This window comes from Lactuca virosa, chromosome 5 (assembly GCF_052849685.1).
Source record: "Lactuca virosa cultivar CGN04683 chromosome 5, Lactuca_virosa_CGN04683_v6, whole genome shotgun sequence".
In the NCBI taxonomy this organism is placed as follows: Eukaryota; Viridiplantae; Streptophyta; class Magnoliopsida; order Asterales; family Asteraceae; genus Lactuca; species Lactuca virosa.
The window spans coordinates 217755783-217776457 of record NC_136430.1 but is presented as its reverse complement, the minus strand read 5'-3'; the positions used below and the strand labels follow the sequence as shown (position 1 = coordinate 217776457).

At 35.6% G+C, this 20675-nt stretch overlaps 1 protein-coding gene across 1 annotated transcript; it reads left to right on the top strand.

Moving 5' to 3' along the window:
- Positions 1 to 2081: 2081 nt before the first annotated feature.
- LOC145114684 (Leucine-rich repeat protein kinase family protein) lies at positions 2082 to 8260 on the top strand. The gene is made up of 11 exons (XM_079050753.1): positions 2082 to 2388; positions 3626 to 3799; positions 4106 to 4244; positions 4494 to 4565; positions 5366 to 5506; positions 5632 to 5697; positions 6068 to 6138; positions 6230 to 6373; positions 6476 to 6817; positions 7227 to 7621; positions 7769 to 8260. Exons 1-11 carry the CDS (start codon positions 2376 to 2378, stop codon positions 8078 to 8080), a joined length of 1869 nt encoding a protein of 622 aa, XP_078906879.1. The 5' UTR covers positions 2082 to 2375; the 3' UTR covers positions 8081 to 8260.
- Positions 8261 to 20675: the final 12415 nt, after the last annotated feature.

Below are 20675 nucleotides of genomic sequence, written 5' to 3'. Positions count from 1 at the left end.
TCACGGTGAATACTATTGATGCAAATGACGTGCAAGCTCTTCTATGATGACTTTGTCATCCGAGGGATTTTTCTTTGTAAAAGGCCACTAGTAATCCACTAATTGTCAAGTATGCACATTTATACCATTGTAGAAATTTTGTACCACTTTGGTGAGCGTTGAGATTGTGTTGAGGGCAATTTAGAGTATTTCCTTATATCGATCATATGCCTCATATAATGTTTCTTCATCAAACTTTTGGAAGTTTTGAATCTTCATTTTTAATTTGGCAATCTCCGATGGAGGGTTGAATCGTTGGATGAACTTTGATTTGAGGTCGTCCCATATGGTGATTGATAACAAAGGTAGCAATTTAACCCATATCTTTTCCGCATCTTTGAATATGATCGGAAAAACACGTATCATTACCACATATTTTATTACCCCCGAATGTTCGAGTAATTAGCGATCTCGATCACTTGTTCTATATGCTTGTGGTTATCTTTTTGGTCCTTTCCGAAAAGTGGAGTCTCTTTTAATAATTGCAAGAAGTGCCCTTTAAGCTCAAAATTTGTCGTTGTTGGGATTGTCGATCGTATGGGGCCTGGACCGGTGCCTTCTCTAGTATGGATTGTGTACTCCTATAATGTAAGATTCGTGGTGTTCGTCATCTTTTTTGTGGATTCGCTTCCTTCTTCATAATTGGTTTATGAGTTGCTTGATTTGCTCTTTATATGGAATTCATGCTCGGGCTCGTCAAATAGAGATACTACTTGAGATGTGGATGCTCGGGTCATTAACTAATTAAAACAAAATAGAAAGAAAGCATAAAAATGAACTAAAACGGAAACTAAAACGATTGTGGAAATCCAGGAATGTTGATTTCATAGATAAATGAAATTGAGTTTATGTGTCGATAGATTAATTGATATGGATTGCTTATCCGTGAAGTATAATTAGTTTTGGTAAATAAAGTAATTTAAGAGATTAACTCATGTATAAATGACTTATCTTGTGAGGTATAATAATCTAGAAGGTGGGGTAAACAAGTGAGTGGACAATAACTTGGTGTTGACGCCTTGATGAGTCAAATCTTTGTCAACTTCACCTTTTCCTTTTACATTTCCTTTTCACACACAATTTGCCACGATCTTAAAAAGTCATATTTACATAACTAGTCCCTTCACATTGTACCACTACCAATTTCAATCCCCTATGACTTTTTATTTTTGTCTCATTGCAATTGGATACAATTCAAAGCAGCAGTAGCATGCATTACAAATGACAACAACATAATTATAAAATATAAATCATTATTACTATATATATATATATATATATATATTTTTTTTTCATTTTTTTCTGTCATTATAAATAAGTACAAATATGTTTAAACATATTTCCCGGAATGGTTCGGTGTGGAACGTCTAAACGTCGCAGTTTATAAATTTTAAATGTATTTGTGTCTTTTTAAACATTATTTAGATTTGTTAAATCATAAACGATGTATGATTACTTCTAAACATTATTTATATTTGTTAAATGATGTATGATTACTTTTGATATCCGAAAATCCAAAATAGTCCTTTCTAATGTGACAATCACAAGCTCAATTTAATGGAGATAATCCTATCTCAAGGCTATAATGTCTTTTTTTTTTAATCTATTTATATCAAGAGACGTGTTAAATATTAGTTTAATAATTAACACTTTTCAATTATATATAACTTAGATATTACAAATAAATATTTTTCACTAAAAGCATTGTCTGATTTTTTTTAAAAAATTTTTATCATTATTTCTTCTTTTAGAAAGAGAAAGTGATATTTTCGTTTACCTTTTTCTTTTTTTTTCTTTATATCTCTTCAACATTATTGTTAGGGTCATTGATCAAGATTTCCTTGAGAAACAAAAAATAATAATTTCCTTAACCAACATTTCTGTATAAAATCATTTCAACTTATATATATACAAAAGGAATATATATTTCTTTAACAAAATTTAATGCAAAATCCTCCACATGCAAGTTTGTACTATTTTAAAGCATCTCATATCAATTAGAAGCATCCATTTTTCTCACAAAAAGATTGCTTTTGTTTTAATGTTGAGTGGGATTCTCACTCTCACACACTTTCTTCAACATTCAACTTGCCTTATCAAATCACATTTCGGAAATGGAATTAGAATTAGAATTAGAATTAGAATTGGCATTTCTTCCCTAATTTTAGTTCCTATTCCATTCCAATTCCAATTATTTGCACCTAATGCTCTGTGGGTCCTCAACACTTACACAAACATCATCAATCACAAACATCAATAAACTCTCAAATCATGATTCGTGTGATTATTATTAATAATTTCATCTGTTTCTTGATTCTCCCTCTTCTCCAACATCCATGGCTACACCAAGTAAGCTTTTATTTGCTTTAAAACATTTCACACACAACACCCTTTTTGTCTGTGTTTGTGTTTCCTATGTTCTTTTTGTTAACAAATTGTTTTAATTGTGTTTATTTGCTCTTATTATTTTGTGGGGTTTTCATGTTTGGTCTTATTGCGGTAGTTGGAACTCAATACCTGAGAGTTCCATTAAATAATATATCCTTAATTCTTAACAATTCTTGAGTTCCATTTAATAATCTGTACTTAATTCTTAACAATTCCAGATGTTTTTTTTTTAAAGAAAAGGTGTACTTCCAATGTTGTTTTGTCCTAGGAAAAAGAAAATTCTTGTCAGCCCAACATAGGCAAAATTTGGTGCACCAAGGCTTCTTTTATGATTTAATATTTAAATTTTTAATCAACTACAAAAATTGGTGAGAAAATCAAGATTTTGCAGAGATGTCAAAGAGGGTTCTTGATTTTATGGAGAAGGTAAACCCTGCTTGATCTAGTCAATCAATTGGTGTTTTAAGCAAGTGATAATCTTGCTTATCGAATATAATAAAAAAAAATATCGTTAATTTTTTACTTTTTTTTTTTTAACTCAAAAGTCAAATGTCTCAACTGCTGCAGAACTTGCTTAGAGATGTAAAAATGGGTCTTAAATGCTATAAATTTTGAAACTTACTATCTGTGAAATGTAGATATAACAAATTAAGAAATGTCATCCACATACAAATAATTTTTCTTTCCTATAATTGGTGGATTTTTTAAACTTTGAAAAGAGTTAAATGTCAAAAAACAGAAACGTACTTTCATATATTCTTTTCATTCTAGCATTTACTTTCATTTTGTCGGAATAAAACATTGTACTCTAAATCATCTAAACAATTATGGCAATCTCATCCAAATACAAGGAATTTTTATTGCTATAATTAGGTAAAGATTTTCAAAGTACAATATTCTCATAAGAAGAAAATTGGAAGCACCGAAGTAGAATGCTATAATTCGGTAGACTTTTCAGTGTACAATGCCTTTAATAAGAAAAAAAAAAGAAACAAAAATGTAATAGAGAAAAACGAAAGCATGATGTAATTGGGTAAAACTTTTCCAAGTAAATTGCCTTAACAAGAAAAAAAAATAAAAGTAAAATATTGTAATAGCAAGAAATAGAAGTAGGAGTAAACAAATAAATGAAAGTACATTGGTGTTTCTTGCATTTAGTAAAATATTGGCGTGTTAGCTTGAATGTGTTAATTTACAGATTCATCGAGGAAATGCAAAGGGTTCTTAGAAGACCATCATTTGGACATTAAATCAATTCACTTATATGGACCATGTTACAATTGGCATCTCCATATGAAGTTGTTGGTTCAATGCATTATTCTGCTTTTGTTGTTGAGCCATTGTTCTTCTGACTACAAGCCCAATGTTGAAGGTGCATTATTAACATGTTTAAATTCCTTACGTTTTTTTGATTTGATTATTATACCATTCTACTTTTGTTTCTTTGTATTACATTGTAATTTGAAAAATCTACCTAATCATAATATTGTCTTTCAAATACAAAGCAATTTTTTCTACTTTAATTGGGTGAACTTTTTAAAATATGATGCCTTGATAAGACAAAAACCGGAAGTACAATGTTGTAATTAAAAGAAATGAAAATTTGACTCTATAATGCACAAACAAATGAAAGTACGTTTATGATATTTAGATTGTATGACGTTTTTTTTTTTCTCAGTGGAAATTTTAATGGAGCTTCTAGAGGATCTAAAGGATACCAATGGGAACATTCAAGATTGGAGTTACTCTGTAGTTAGCCCGTGCTATAGTTGGTCACATGTCATATGTGATCAGAAAGATGGAAATGTCATATCCTTGTACGTTTGTTGGTGTTTTTCCTCAATGGTTACTTCTTTATGAAATTGGACAAGCTTTTTAGGGCTATTTTTTTTTATTATGAGAATGTGAAGGACATTTATGTCTTTTGCAAAGAGGAGAGTGAGTCCTGTCCCATTTTGCCTTTTTTGGGTGGGACAAAAAATTGTAATGTTTACCCTATTGTACAAAAAATGGTGACATAGTTTACTAATAAATATAACTATCTTTTTTTACGCATTAATATGCAGGAGCTTGGGTTCAATTGGATTTTCTGGGAAACTTTCAAGTTCGATAACCAAACTGAAGTTTTTGACTTACTTGTAAGTGTCATACTCGATTAAAACTCTTATTGACTACCAATGTGTATTAAGTTTGGTGAAAAAAATGAATTTTTAAATGCTACTACACTCATCAAAAGGAAGTCAATGTTTAACTTTCTACGTGTCAAATAATTTGCTCTTTAACTTTAAATTTGTTAAAAAAATGCTTTTAGCAAATTGAAAAGCTTGACATTTACATTTAGAATGGATAAAAAGTAGTCAAGTTAGAGACATTTGGAGATGACATGAGAAAAACCTAGGCAATACTTCAATTTTAACTCACATAGTTTGACCCTCTAAAGTTAAAACGGTTGACTTTTTTTGGATAAAGTAAATTATAACCAACTTGAGTTGATTTACAGACTTTCAATGCCTTATGTGTATTACATTTAGTATTTGGTGAAAAATTGACTTAAATAATACTACATTCAAATATATTTAAGATTTTTGAATTAAAAACATTTAATAAAACCTCGGAAACGAATGCCAACTTTTAGTTTTAAAGTCACAAGGTTTGACTCTCTAAAGCCAAAATATTGACTTTTTTTCTTGATAGATTAGATTAGTACCCATCTTATGGTGATTTACTTACATAACCAAAGCTATATAAGTTCGTTAAAATTTTAATCTTTTATGCAAAAGGCTCCTTTGACGTGTGAAGGTAATTTATATAATTGCCAATTCTTCTTTAATATATGTTAAAATCAACTCCAATGACCTTATAGTACATTTTTGTTTGTTATATTAGAAAATCATATTCATAACAAAATAACTCCGATTTTCTTCACATTTTTATGCAGGGATTTACATGATAATAAGTTATCAGGAGAGTTGCCCGATCTGAGTAGCTTGGTGAACTTACAAAATCTTAATCTTACACGAAATAAGTTTAGTGGATCTATTCCAGCCTCTTGGAGTCAACTCTCTAACCTAAAATATTTGTAAGATTTTCTTCCTTCCTTTTGACTTCAATGCAAACATATCAATGTTTCTTGAGAGTTTGATAAGATGCATGTTTGATTTATTATTGCTATTGCTTTTTAAGAATTATATTTTCATTTTGCAGGGATCTTTCAGCCAACAATCTAAGTGGAAAAATCCCTGAAAAGTTATTCTCCACTCGTGTATTCAAGTATGAAATATATTTTTTATTTAAATTTATGATTTTATACTAAAAATTTTCTATCGCCTCAACTAAATACAAAATTGAGCCCCTCATTGACCCCGCCATTTGAAGGGTATTTTAGACATTTACCAGTCAAACTATTTATGAAACATAAAGTCTACCCGAATATCGCCTAGTACTTTCGATTTCTTTTTCTTAACAGGACAATATACCTTGAAAATGTTATGCGGATATAGCTTTGAAAATCTCTTTCTATTTGTATTCAATGCTATAATTGGGTAGATTTTCAAAGTAAAGATGTAATAGGAATATATAAAAGTAGGATGCAATAATACTCAAATCAGTTAAAGTGCATATTAATCATCGTGTTATTCAGCTTTACAGGAACATCTCTCGATTGTGGTACCACGTTTCCCCAACCTTGCATTTCAGGTTCCTCTGTTTCAGGTTTGTTTTCTTCATTATAACTTATTTTCCCTTTTGAAGTTTTATATCTATTATGAGTTATGACTCGAATCGATTTTTAAATTTTTCTTAGGTTCTACTAAAAATTCAAAACTAAAGTTGGTTACTTTTGGCGTTGGTTGTGCTGCCCTCGTGCTTTTATTGTTCGGAGCCATCTTTTTATACCGATTCAAGCTTATGTCCAAACTTGAACGTGACTTATTCATTGATGTAGAAGGTTGCTTCCTCTCATATCATATCACTCATATTTCAGTGTAGTTACATTATTTTACCAATAATAGCAATATGTAACAAATAAAATACATTGCTCATATTACAGGTGAAGATGACAGTTTAGTTTCATATGGGCAACTTAAAAGATTTTCATGGCGGGAAGTACAGCTGGCAACCAACAACTTCAATGAAAGTAATATCATAGGTAGGGGAGGTTTTGGGAAAGTTTATAGGGGTGTTATTGCAGATAACACAAAAGTTGCGATTAAAAGACTCGCAGATTATCAGAGTCCAGGTGGCGAGGCGGCATTCTTGAGGGAAATTCAGTTGATAAGTGTTGCGGTTCATCGCAATCTTCTTAAGTTGATAGGGTTTTCTACAACATCGTATGAAAGAGTACTTATTTATCCGTTTATGCAAAATCTAAGCGTTGCATATCACTTACGAGGTATGTGGATTGTTTACTTTTAGGCGTTCTTGTACTGTGTTTGGCATGCATTGAAGTTGTACTGATACTTATGTCAATAGGACAAGAAATAGAAATGTGCTTTCATTTATTTCTGTATTATAGAACCCTACTTTTATTTCATCCTATCAGCGCATCGTATTAAAAAATTATTTTCTTAGTAAGACATTATTCTTTGCAAAAAAAATGCCTAGTTTCGCTTTATTTCTAGTTGTGAGAATATACTTTGAAAAATCTACCTGATTAGGCAAAAATGATTTGTATCTATATAACATTGGTGTAATTGGGTAGAATTTTCAAAATGCAATTTTGTAACCCGAAGAAATGAAAGTAGGATACTAAATTGTTATTTCTTGCATTTAACATGGGAATTTTTTTTTATCAACAATAGATTTGAAACCGGGAGAGAAACCCTTGGATTGGGCAACACGAAAACGTATAGCATTCGGTACGGCTCGTGGCCTAGAATATTTGCACGAGCATTGTACTCCAAAGATCATTCATCGTGATATGAAAGCTGCAAATATTCTTTTAGATGATGAATTTGAACCTGTTCTTGGGGATTTTGGATTAGCAAAGCTTGTAGATAATGATCTCACTCATATTACAACTCAAGTACGTGGGACAATGGGACACATTGCTCCCGAGTATTTGTCCACGGGAAAATCCTCGGAGAAAACCGATGTTTTTGGATATGGTATAACGTTGTTGGAACTTATAACGGGACAACGTGCAGTGGATCTTTCTCGCCTTGAAGATGAGGAAGATGTTCTCCTTCTTGATCATGTAAGTACCATTTTCTATCTAGATGTGTTTGTGAGATCGAAGAACTTGTTAATTAATTCATCTTCTTGCTACTTTCGACTACGGGTTGAATTACAAAAACACCCATTCGTAAAGATTACTTGTTGATTCATCTTCTTGCAACTTCAGATCAAGAAACTGCTCAGGGAAACGAGGATCACTGACATTGTGGACCCGAGCCTCACGATTTATGATGCAAAAGAAGTTGAAACAATGCTTCAAGTTGCCTTGTTATGCACCCAAGGTTCACCAGAGAACCGTCCAAAAATGGGAGATGTCATTCATATGCTTCGAGGACAAGATTTGGTGGAGCGATGGGCAGAATGGGAACAAATAGAAGAAGTTAGGGTTCAAGAATTCTCTCGTATGTCCCACCAGTTTGCATGGGGTGACGACTCGACCCTCGATCAAGAAGCTATACAGTTGTCACGAGCCAGATGAAAGTGACCCAACTCGAAACTCAGAAAGTAAAATCGTATACTTAAAGAAAATATTACGTGAAATGTAATAAAGTTTAATTAGTGTATTTGGCTTTGGGCTTGCTCGTTGTAAACTTACGTGAGATACAGATGTTAATGCTACTTCTGTGATTATTGGGTATCATTTACGTTTTCTTGATAATACCTTTTTGTAATGTAATGTGATTTCTATAGAACACACAAATCAATATAGGTACTTAATAGTCCCATGATAGATTTTTATAGTTTTTATTGTTACGAAGTATTAAAAAAATTTAACTCTTGAAGCATTCATTATGGAGTTATATCCTTAAATCAATGGTTCATGAATTTATTTAAATTTCATTTCTACATAGGATAGGTTGATTTATAGGGCTGGAAATTTGGGTCCAGGTTTACGATCTTAACCAAATAATTTCACGCTTTTACCTTATTTTTATAGTAGGATGTGTTTATTTCTAGGACCTGAGGGAGTGGCCTCGACAAAGGCTTTTGTGCCCCATATTTGGCTTAGCAAACAGCAAACAACAAACAACACACAACGCCCTAGACTCGACATTCCCTTACCACACTTTCTATCACTCTTTATTTTTCTGACGTTTTTTTTCAAAAAATCAAACTTTTACCATATTTCTTCCAAAATAAAAACAAGCCACCAAAACACTCTTTTTTATTACTCTCGATTGTATTTTTCTATCAAAAAACACGACAATATCTTCTTCAAACTCTCCAAACAATTAAAAAAAAACACCTACTAGAAACAACCTAAACCCTTCATCATCAATTTATTTACAAGTGGGGAATTACTTTGATTATTTTTTAAATGGATTTTAATCAAGAATTTGTGTATGTACTTAGAATGGGTTAAGACTTCGTGTAACACTCATGGATATCAAACTTTAGAGCATTAGATTTAGAGTGACAACATTCTAGACATGCCTCACATATACAAGAGCATACATATCCCTTGTATGGTAATTGTGTGATGATTCATGGGTGCATAGCTTGAACTTGAACGAGCATCGAAAGAGTAAATTGTGCTTTATTCTAACTATACATGATACTTATATATTAAACGTGCATAGTAATTGTACTATATATAATGAGCCACCATGCATAAGCCCTAGTTATAACCATCATTGTAAGATTGGACCTCAAATTTGAATTGAGGTTTTGAAATTAAAGGAATATACATCAATTATATGAAATTTGTTGAATTTTTCTTTGAAAGTTACTGAAATTGGAAAATGATTACTTTTGTGATGTATTATCTTGAAATGTTGTAACATGTGGAACTTTAATATGATTTGAAACTTTTGTGGGTATTTTGACATTGGAATTTGGGTTGTTGACCTCACCCAATTCGTATACGAGTTGACCTCGGGTATATTCACTAGGACTTCCAAGCCTAGCACTTTATATTTTGAAATGTATTCAAATTAGGTCATTTGTTGAACATAGAATGTATAAATTTGGAATAAGTGTCTAATGTCATTAACTATTGATAATATTTCTGATAATAACATGGTCCTTTTTGTTAGAGGATATATATGTATGTACTGTATTGTGTATTTAGCCCATTTGTATTTGTATTCTTTGTATTAGCCTTGTTATGTAATCGGCCCACATCTCATGTACATGTACGCTTGTGTAACACTTTGTTAGATATGGGAAATACATTATTCTGCATGGTATCAGAGCTAAACCCTAGCCGTCCTACCCTCTCTCTTTGTCGATGTTCCATTCATTTTCCTTCCTCAGTTCCTGCCTCCCTTCTTTTCTTCACATATCTTTGTCGACTATACCATTTTCTTCATCATACCCGATGAAGAATCCTCTCAATCTAAACCTGCTCACATAGCATATGGGATCACGAACATAAAGACCTATGTGCTGGGTTTTATGTACTCTAACATCCCTATGGTGCACATACAACCCTAATGCTTTGGATCTAAGTTTTCTCTAGTTATACATGCAATCAAAATTATTCAAAGCATGATGCCTACAACTAACATACAATTTGATATTTGAAACATAAAAACAAGTTAGATAATTACCTCTTTGTTGTATCTTGTAGAGTTTTGTCCTTTCAAGAGCTTAGCACCCCAAGTGTGATGCCTCAAATGGTTCACAAAACACCATGAACAATTGGAGGACTTGAGAGAGAGGTTAGGCACACCAAAATCAGCTATACTCTTGTTGTAACACTTGTGTCAACCGATTTTGGCTAAGGGGTTACATATATATAGTGTAGGATTCCAAGGGTCACTTGTTAACCCTAATCCATACACTTAGGCTTATGATCCAACAACTCATATGGACTAACTCTTCATGGACTCTCACATAAACTTAGCCCATCATGGATCAATAGCCCAAACTATATGTATCACTGATTTACATAATCAGTCCCCGTTAATTTAATTAGTCTCTTTTGATCACTAAATTAATTCCAAATTAATTCTTGATCAATACTAATTAAATAATATGATTTCTCAATTAATATATTATACTTATAATATATTAATAAATCACAAATAACCTCTTTCTCAAATATCCATCCTATCAAATTGTTCTGGTGAATGCAACCCAAAATGGACCATGCTACTCTCGGGTCAAGTACATACCAATTATAGTTATGGGCTTAGATACCTAATCCAACAGTCTCCCACTTGGATAAGTCTAATAACTATAACTGCAAGTACGACTTGAAAACCGACCAGCAATCGTAGCTCTCAAAAAGTCGTTGTCGAACTCTGACGCGTCCATTAGATAAGTGATCATATATTCCTCCATTCTACAAGATGTCGTATGAACTGAGACATGGATTATAATCATTCTCTCTGTTCATGTGTTGTTTCTCGATTTCCAATTTATGACGACTAACTAATTGAACAAATCAAATCAGTCCAGGCTTGGGCAAATGCTTAGGTTTGTCATCACTAAATCATCGAGGGGCCCACATATATCGCTTTTATCCCACATTGGGTAAAAGGAATGGATAAACTTCGACTCATATTCTTGCTCTATTTACTCATCAAATCACACACAACAATATGTTTTATAACACCAAGTTGCTGGTGCGTTTACATATCATCAATGTGCAACCGACTTGTAAACTGCAACTATATGTCTCCGTTTCAAGAATATAATATATTATCGTCTCACAATCATTCGTGATAAAATCCATGAATTGATTAGGTGAGCGTGGGTTTAGTCTAATACTCAAATCTTATTACAAGAGTACTCATAAACACTGAAATTGTCACAAGACAATTCCACAGATACGAAGTCTCACATTCAAAGTACAATCCTTTGAACATCCTTCTTTCATTAAAGTTTCTAACCTACACATATATTCTTAATACTCAACTCCCATTATGAAAACATTTCCATATTTTCCATATGACAATGCATTATTAATAGAATTCTGTCTATTCATAATAATGTCAATATGGTCCATCCATTACTATACTTCCAACTGTCCTTAAGCAACCAATCCTTAGCGAACCTTGGATTGTCCTTGACATTTTTTAACCACTTTAGTCATATCCTGTTCTAGTCCTTTTTCCCTCTTAATGCCCTAGGCATTTGGAAAATTAGAACACGTGAATATTATAGCATATGCAATCGATCCTATATCTGAAGCATATGGGACACGATTCATAATGTCTTACATAAAGACATGATACTTTGACAGTCTTTTGCTATAATATTTCCTTATATAGAATTTTCAATGTTGAAATATTTCAACATGGTATTCATATACATCCATGACTAAGTTTGATTAATACTTCAATTTGAACTTTTAGATTCGAAATAAAGTATAAGTATCCTCTCCCTTACTATAGCGAAACAACCTTTCAACCTTTGCAACTTTGCAAATTAAAACTTTGTTTCCTATAAACAGAATTGCTGACTCGCAATACTTAGTATAATAATCATGCTCCCACTATCATGATAATTATATTCTTACTAGCATAACACTTATGTTCCCACTAGCTTTGACATGTACCCAGAAATCAGTTGGACTTCTAGAAATCAATACTTATTGACCTTCTTACCAAAGTTCAGATTTTCGATATGAGATGCTTCGATAAGCCTTTATCTAAGCTCATACACTTTTCATTAGAAATCTCATATGCGTGTCTAAACAATTTCAGAACTTACAGCGATAAGTCCCGAATGTTCAGACTATTTGCCATTCCTCACAATTCGAACTATGAAGAGGGATGTCGCAATCATAATCGAATTTGAGAACGCAATTAACACAACTGCTATCTCCTTAAAATCTACTTAGTGAAAGTGTTTCCTCACAATCATTTTCATGAGTTGGAGAGAAACCTTATGACACTTAGATTTTATGGTGTATGTGTTCCTATCCATGTGAAATTTTCATTTCCAACCATTATCATTAGATAAGGTCTACGAAAGATTTAAACTCATATGGACTGAACTTGTGCAATCTTAATTTCTTGCCACTTGGCAGCACAAGGGCCTACCATGTCTTCCAAATTGTTGAGCAGATCACCCTTACTGATCAATAAACTTTCACTGATCAAGGTGTTTTGCCTTATGCAATCAATTGAGAACTCATAGAACTCACATGTATAGTCAACTTTAACTGGAATGGGCATAGAAACAAGAATATATCAACACGATAGGTTACAAACCTCAAGTCGTGTGCTAGTGATAAACAATAGGTTTATTCTTGATTAGTTCTTGAAACTTTTCAAGACCATTAAGGCTCCCACTGACTTCTTGACATATAAGATTCTCTTGTCAAGAACCATTCCTTGACAAACAAATATTCAAGAGTTAGTGTGGAATTTTATCAAGACAAATACTTCACATGTCACAACCCACAAGTTAGGGCTAAGATTTCTATATTGTACAAGATAACTTCTTTGTGTAACCTTGTAACACTACGTTTAGTATAAACCAAACTTAAATACTATTTAAGTTATACATCCAAAAATCGTGACTCAATTCGAAACCATGTGACAACCCGAACCTTTTTCAGTCAATGAAAGTCAAATCCCGTTCAATAAGATTTCGGATTTTATTTATTTTGTCAAACTTGTAAGGGTTGAAAATAACTTAGATTATATAAATTGAATTTGTATAAGTGTCAGGTCTAAAATCGTGCGAGAAAATCAAGTTTTTCTTCGAAAATCATCCAAGACTCGAGCCAACCGGTGTTCACGGCCGCGATCATGTTCACGGCCGTAAACCCTTCACGGCTGTGAACCGTGAACGGTTGGGTGGACCCCACTACCGACCATGAACCCAACCTATATATATATGTGTTCCTACCCTCATTTATACTTTTCTGGCCGAAAACCCACACTCTCTCTCTCTCTAAAAACATCAAACGAAAACTCAAGGATTTCTCTTCATCTTTCACTCAATCCTCCTTAAAAGGTGTTTTGGAACATCAAACGTTCATCCTTTCATCAAATCGAACAACCCTCATTCTTGAATTCACGGATGTAAACCCTTCAAATCTTCATATTTCACCAAGAACACCAAGAACACCAAGAACATGCCGTGAACCCTTTAAAGACCGTAAACCCTTCAAAGGCTAAGAACCGTTTACGGCCGAGAACAATTCACGGCCGCAATCAGCCCTACACCGTGAATCTTGGCCGCAAACCCACTTTTCTTCTTCGATTGAGTCTCGGTAACATTCCTTAACCAAAACAAGTGTTTTATCACACTTTAACTAATGGATTTGCTAATTTAAATACAAATATGTGTTTAATTATTATTAGGATTCCGTTAACTTCGCGTACAACAACTCGAGGATCCTCATTCCGTTCTCGTTGTCCGGCACTTACACGCATCTAACAGTGAGTTCATACCCCTACGCTTTCTTTATTTTAACGCTTTTAGGGGGGAATACAAGCCAAACACAAATAGTTTTTTTGTGAACTTTATACACAGAATTTCAACGGTATTAAAACATATGCAATTGATACAACCAAAAGATCACCATATTTTTATAAAGTATTTAGATATTTTATCTCTTTTGTAACATGCTGAGCATAAGGGAAGTTTTCAACTCACATCTATAATTGCATAGTTTTCAGAACAATACACGAACCGAGTACTTAACACACATGCAAACTATAATAGGTATAGTTTGGGATTTCAATATACAGTTTTATCATTTTAGGATTATACATTAGCAATCATTTAAACTATGACAGATATAGTTTATGGTATACATTACTACTTTCTGAATACAAGAGTACCACACTAAATAATTATTTAAGTACAATTATTATTACTCTGTAAAGTATACACACGATTTCAAATACAAGAGAATGATACAAAACTACACATCAATTAGTTAATACAGGGTTGTGAGACATCACTTCAATTGTACCCTTCGGGGTGCAGGCTAAATCTTATCATGAGTGTAACCAGAGTCTCCTGGGGGAGAGCGTGAGATTTGTGAATAGATCTATTCGGGACTGACAATCCCACACCTAAACTGCTAGCTATAGTTAGGCAGGCATGCCTAGGGTGACAAATATCATACCGTCCGACGCCTGAAAAACGTCGCAGAGGTCATCAGTCATATCAAGCATGATTATACGACTCACAATAGTATAAACTAACTTTTGTTTACAGGATTTCATTCTTCATTAGTTTTATTTTAATTAATAGAACTACTATACATTATATTGGAGGATTCCAGGGGACAACATACATCGTTTTATTTTAATTAATGAAACTGTTATGCATTCTAGTGGTAACCAGGGTTTTCAAACAAAATATTCTATACATACTGGTGATAGCCATGATTTTCATGCAAAAATGAGTTTTCATTTAAAACAACATTTTACAATACATCTGGTGGTAATCAGGCATACAAATTAATACTTTATGGAACATTGTAACGAGCACATATGTTAGAAAATATTGGATTTTCTTGGAAACATACAAACACTTTCACTGATTCATTCACAGGTTTTCATTTCAAAAACATACTTATGAACTCACCAGCTTTAATGCTGATACTCTTTCAAAACTGCTTGTATTCTCAGGAAATCAGTAGACATGTACTCCTACAGCTTTTGAGAATACGAAGCGTATAGAGTCACGTCTTTTATATTTTTCCATACTTTTGATGTATACAAACTATGTATCAAACCGATGTAAATAGTTTATTTATTCAATGTAATGGTTGTGTTTACTTTGATTATTATGATGCAATTGTTGTGATACTATACATGACGTCCTCCACACCTGAACGTTTCCGACGTTCCGGTTTGGGGGTGTGACAGATTGGTATCAGAGCTATTGTTTATAGTGAACTAAGTATACCGAACCTTACATGGTATACAACTATAAACACTAAAAGGGGCCGAAGCGCTCTGAAACTAAAAGTATAATTTTAAAATTTAAGTATTTTACAAGAAGTATACAAGTATACATACATACTAGAAGTCGTATCATAGTAAGAACTACATAAAAGTATTTAGGACGAGTTGGGCACTGCGGTTAAACCTGAATAGTTATGTAATCATATGTGGGGCCAATATAACCTGATCAACTATATTTGTCCGAGATATGACCAACATGTGTTTGGGAGTGATTGTGGTGTTGCGACAAGTCTAAAACTCACCAAATCCGATACTAATGAAGTACATCGTTAAAATACTATTGGAGTATTTTATAATTCTATAACACTACACAGAATTGTTACAAATAGTACTAATCCGCACAAATGAAAGACCTTCAATTTCTTGTTTATATTAGTAAGCCTTTATTGTAGATCTCTGTTAACACTGTAGGATTAAGATACATTTTGTTCAAAAATATCTGACTCTTGATCAATTTAGAAGGCTTATCGTCATTTTCCCTTTGTATCTTTTAGAAAAAGATGCCTCCCAAGAAGAGACCCAACAGAAAGAACAACAATCCTCCACCGTCGCCACCTCCTCAGTTCGATCCTGTCATGTTCCAGGCAGCAGTTACAGCCGTTGTGGCTGCCGCGATGTCGCAGATCAATCCTGGCAGCTCTGGCAGATCGGGAAGTGGTACTCATCCCCTTAATCTTGATGGTAGCCAAGGACACCCGAGGGAGTGTTCCTACAAAGATTTCATGAACGGGAAACCCAAATCATTTGACAGCAATGGAGGTGTCATTGCCCTAACTCGTTGGTTCGAGAAGATCGAATCAATTTTCGAGATTTGTGCATGCCCCGAGGCAAGCAAGGTGAAGTTCGCCGCCTGCACCTTCACCGATAGAGCACTAACTTGGTGGAATAGCCGAGTCAAATCCTTAACTCTACCAGTGGCCAACGCCATGAGTTGGGAAAGCCTGAAGGAACTAATGCTCGCTGAGTACTGCCCAAGGGGGGAGATGCAAAAGCTGGAGCACAAGCTCTGGAACCTGAAGATGAAAGGTTCTGATATTGCTGCATACACTGCTAGGTTCAGCGACCTTGCTCTTCTCTGTCCGGGAATGGTCACCCCGGAAAGCAAGAAAATTGAGAGGTACATATGGGGATTGACACCCTCAACTCAAGGGAATGTCTTGGCCGCTAAACCTCTCACATTTGATAGCGCCAAGTGTTTAACGCAGACCCTGATAGATCACGGGGTTGATCATGAAATTATAGCAGCCGTTCCCAAACAACCAAAGGCGGGTGGTGGAAAGAAAAGGTTTTGGAACAAGCGTAAGGACTAGTCTTCGCAGGAGCCCTCCAAGAAACAACAAACAGTAGCAGTCCACGCTGCTACTACTCCTGTTGTTGTTCCAACCGCCCAAGCACCTGCCAGTAGATATGCTGGTACTCTTCCAAGGTGCAAGAAGTGCAGCTTTCATCATCACGGACCCTGCCGTGAGATGCAATGCAACAGCTGTGGCAAGAAGGGACACACGACTCGTTATTGCAAAACTCCAGCACAACCAGCCAATCAAGGTCCCGAAGCAGGAGTAGGCCAAGCCTGTTATGGTTGTGGCGAGATCGGGAACTTCAAGAGAAATTGCCCAAAAGCAACAACTGCAGGAAATACAGGGAGGGTTCTAGCCATGGGCCAGGAGGAAGCAGTCGTTGATCCCACCGTAGTTACGGGTACGTTCCTCCTCGACAACTCTTATGCATGCATTCTTTTCGATAGTGGTGTGGAGAGGAGTTTTGTTAGTCATGCATTTAAACATTTACTCAAGCATAAATCCCAACCTTTAAGCGAAACATTCATCATCGAGATGGCTAACGGAAAGAAAGAGAGCACTAACGACGTATTCATAGGCTGTACTCTTACCCTAAACGATCATTCTTTTCCAATCGACCTCATGCCGGTTTCCATAAAAAGTTTCGATGTCATCATCGGCATGGATTGGTTGAGCCTCAATCGTGCTGATATCCTTTGTTATGAAAAAGTCATTCGCCTCAATCTGCCATCTGGCGAAACTCTCATTACCTATGGTGATAAACTCAGCTCAAGCCTTCGTATCATTTCATGCATCAAAGCCCAAAAATATTTGCGAAAGGAGTGTCATGCATTCCTAGGCCATGTTGTTAACGAAAAACAGGAAGTTAAAGGCCTCGAGAGCATCCCCGAAGTCTGCAACTTTCCTGATGTCTTCCCCGAATATCTTCCCTGAATTCCTCCCGAGCGCCAAGTCGAGTTTCGAATCGACTTAATCCCCGGAGCTACTCCTGTAGCCAAATCCCCTTACCGTCTAGCGTCGGCAGAAATGCAAGAGTTATCCAGCCAGCTCAATGAACTACTCAACAAGGGATTTATCAGACCAAGTTCCTCACCCTGGGGAGCCCCGGTCTTATTTGTGAAAAAGAAGGATGGGTCATTTCGGATGTGCATAGATTATCATGAACTGAACAAGCTTACTATCAAGAACCGTTACCCCCTACCCAGAATCGACGAACTCTTCGATCAACTCCGAGGAGCCAGCTATTTCTCAAAGATAAACCTAAGATCAGGGTACCATCAGCTACGAGCCCTAGAGAGTGATGTTCCAAAAACAGCTTTCCAAACTCGGTATGGTCACTACGAGTTTGTAGTAATGCCCTTTGGTCTAACCAACGCACCCGCGGTATTCATGGATCTGATGAATCGGGTGTGTTGCCCATTCCTATACAAGTTTGTGATAGTATTCATAGATGATATACTTATCTATTCTCGGAGTAAGGAAGATCACAGACAGCATTTGAGACAAGTGTTGGGAACTCTAAGGGCGGAGAAACTATACGCAAAATTCTCAAAGTGCGAATTCTGGATCAGAAAAGTAACTTTCCTCGGTCACGTGGTTAGCGAAGAAGACATACACATGGACACTTCCAAAATTAAAGCGATCGAGAATTGGTCAGCACTGAAGACACCCACAGAAATCCGCCAATTCTTGGGTCTTGCTGGCTACTGTCGCAGATTATCCAGAATTTTTCCAGGATCGTTAAGCCTCTTACCATCCTGACTCAGAAAGGTGTAACTTTTATTTGGGGCGAAAATCAAGACACTACGTTCCAAACGTTGAAGCAGGCCCTATGCAGCGCACCTATCTTGTCTCTTCCAGAAGGGACGTAGGACTTCGTGGTCTACTACGATGCATCCAATCAGGGGATTAGGCTGTGTGCTCATGCAGCGAGGAAAAGTCATTGCATATGCCTCAAGACAGCTGAAAGCACACGAAGTTAATTATACAACTCACGATCTGGAGTTGGGAGCAGTGGTCTTCGCCTTAAAATTTTGGAGACATTATCTCTACGGAACCAAGTGCACTATCTTCACCGACCACAAAAGCCTACAACATATCTTTGACCAGAAGGAACTTAATATGAGGCAACGGCGATGGGTAGAGCTACTCAATGATTACGAGTGCGAAATTCGCTATCATCCCGGCAAGGCCAATGTGGTAGCAGATGCCCTCAGCCGGAAAGAATATTCAGGTCGCAGAGTGAAGGCACTTACAATGACCATCCATTCCCATCTGTCCGTACAAATCAGAGAGGCTCAGCTGGAAGCCTTGAAGCCAAATAATGTGGCAGATGAAGCCTTGAGAGGAATGGACAAGAACTTCGAGATCAAGGGTGACGGGGTTCGTTATTTCATGAACCAGATCTGGACACCAAGGTCCGGTGGGTACAGAGATGTGGTCATGAATGAAGCCCACAAAACTCGATATTCCATTCACCCAGGTTCAGATAAGATGTATCTGGATCTCTAAAAGCTATATTGGTGGCCAAACATGAAAGCAGAAATTGCTACCTATGTGGGCAAGTGCCTAACTTGCGCCAAAGTCAAGGTAGAATATCAAAAGCCATCAGGTTTGCTTCAACAGCCAGAAATACCTGAGTGGAAGTTGGAGCGGATTACAATTGATTTCACTACTAAGTTACCCAAGACATCGGGGGGTCATGACACCATTTGGGTAATCGTCGATAGATTAACCAAATCTGCCCACTTCCTACAAATCAAGGAAACAAAAAAATGGAGAAACTGACTAGAACCTACATCCGAGAGATGTACGACTGCACGGTGTGCCTATATCCATTATCTCGGACAGAGATAGCAGATTCACCTCGCTAGGATCGGCCCATAAATCATCCGAGAAACCACCGAAAAGATTGTACAAATCCGAGAACGACTAAAAGCTTCAAGAGATAGACAAAAGAGCTATGTCGATAAGAGACGAAAACCTTTGGAGTTCCAGGTTGGTGACCGCGTCCTGTTAAAGGTCTCACCCTGGAAAGGCATGATACGCTTCGGAAAGCGTGGAAAGCTAAATCCGAGATACATTGGGCCTTTCGAGATCCTCGCTAGGATCGGCCCCGTAGCTTACAAACTCCGTTTACCCCAATAGCTTAGCAACGTACATACCGTCTTCCACGTGTCTAACCTCAAAAAGTGTTTATCAGATGAGACTCTTGTAATTGCACACGATGAAATCGAGGTCAATGAGATTCTTAACTTCGTGGAAGAGCCAGTCGAAATTATGGATAGGGAAAGTCGTATCCCGATAGTGAAGGTTCGGTGGAATGCTAAGCGGGGACCTGAATTCACTTGGGAGCGCGAAGACCAGATGAAACAGAAGTATCCACATCTCTTTCCCTAGTCCATAAATTGTATTCATTTTAGAATTTCGGGACGAAATTCCCTCTATCGGGGGGATTATGTGACAACCCGAACCTTTTTCAGTCAATGAAAGTCAAATCCCGTTAAATAAGATTTCGGATTTTATTTATTTTGTCAAACTTTTAAGGGTTGAAAATAACTTAGATTATATAAATTGAATTTATATAAGTGTCGGGTCTAAAATCCTGTGAGAAAATCAAGTTTTTCTTCGAAAATCAGCCAAGTCTCGAGGGAATGGTTGGGTGGACCCCACCACCGACCATGAACCCAGCCTATATATATATATATATATATATATATATATATATATATATATATATATATATATATATATATATATATATATATATGTGTGTGTGTGTGTGTGTGTGTTCCTACCCTCATTTATACTTTTCTGGCCGAAAACCCACTCTCTCTCTCTCTAAAAACATCAACCGAACACTCAAAGATTTCTCTTCATCTTTCACTCA

Excerpts from the sequence above, each read along its gene's own strand:
- LOC145114684 (XM_079050753.1), top strand. Across the intron at positions 3,800-4,105 it reads CTACAAGCCCAATGTTGAAG|TGGAAATTTTAATGGAGCTT; the intron begins GTGCATTATTAA and ends TTTTTTTCTCAG. Across the intron at positions 5,507-5,631 it reads CTCTCTAACCTAAAATATTT|GGATCTTTCAGCCAACAATC; the intron begins GTAAGATTTTCT and ends TTCATTTTGCAG.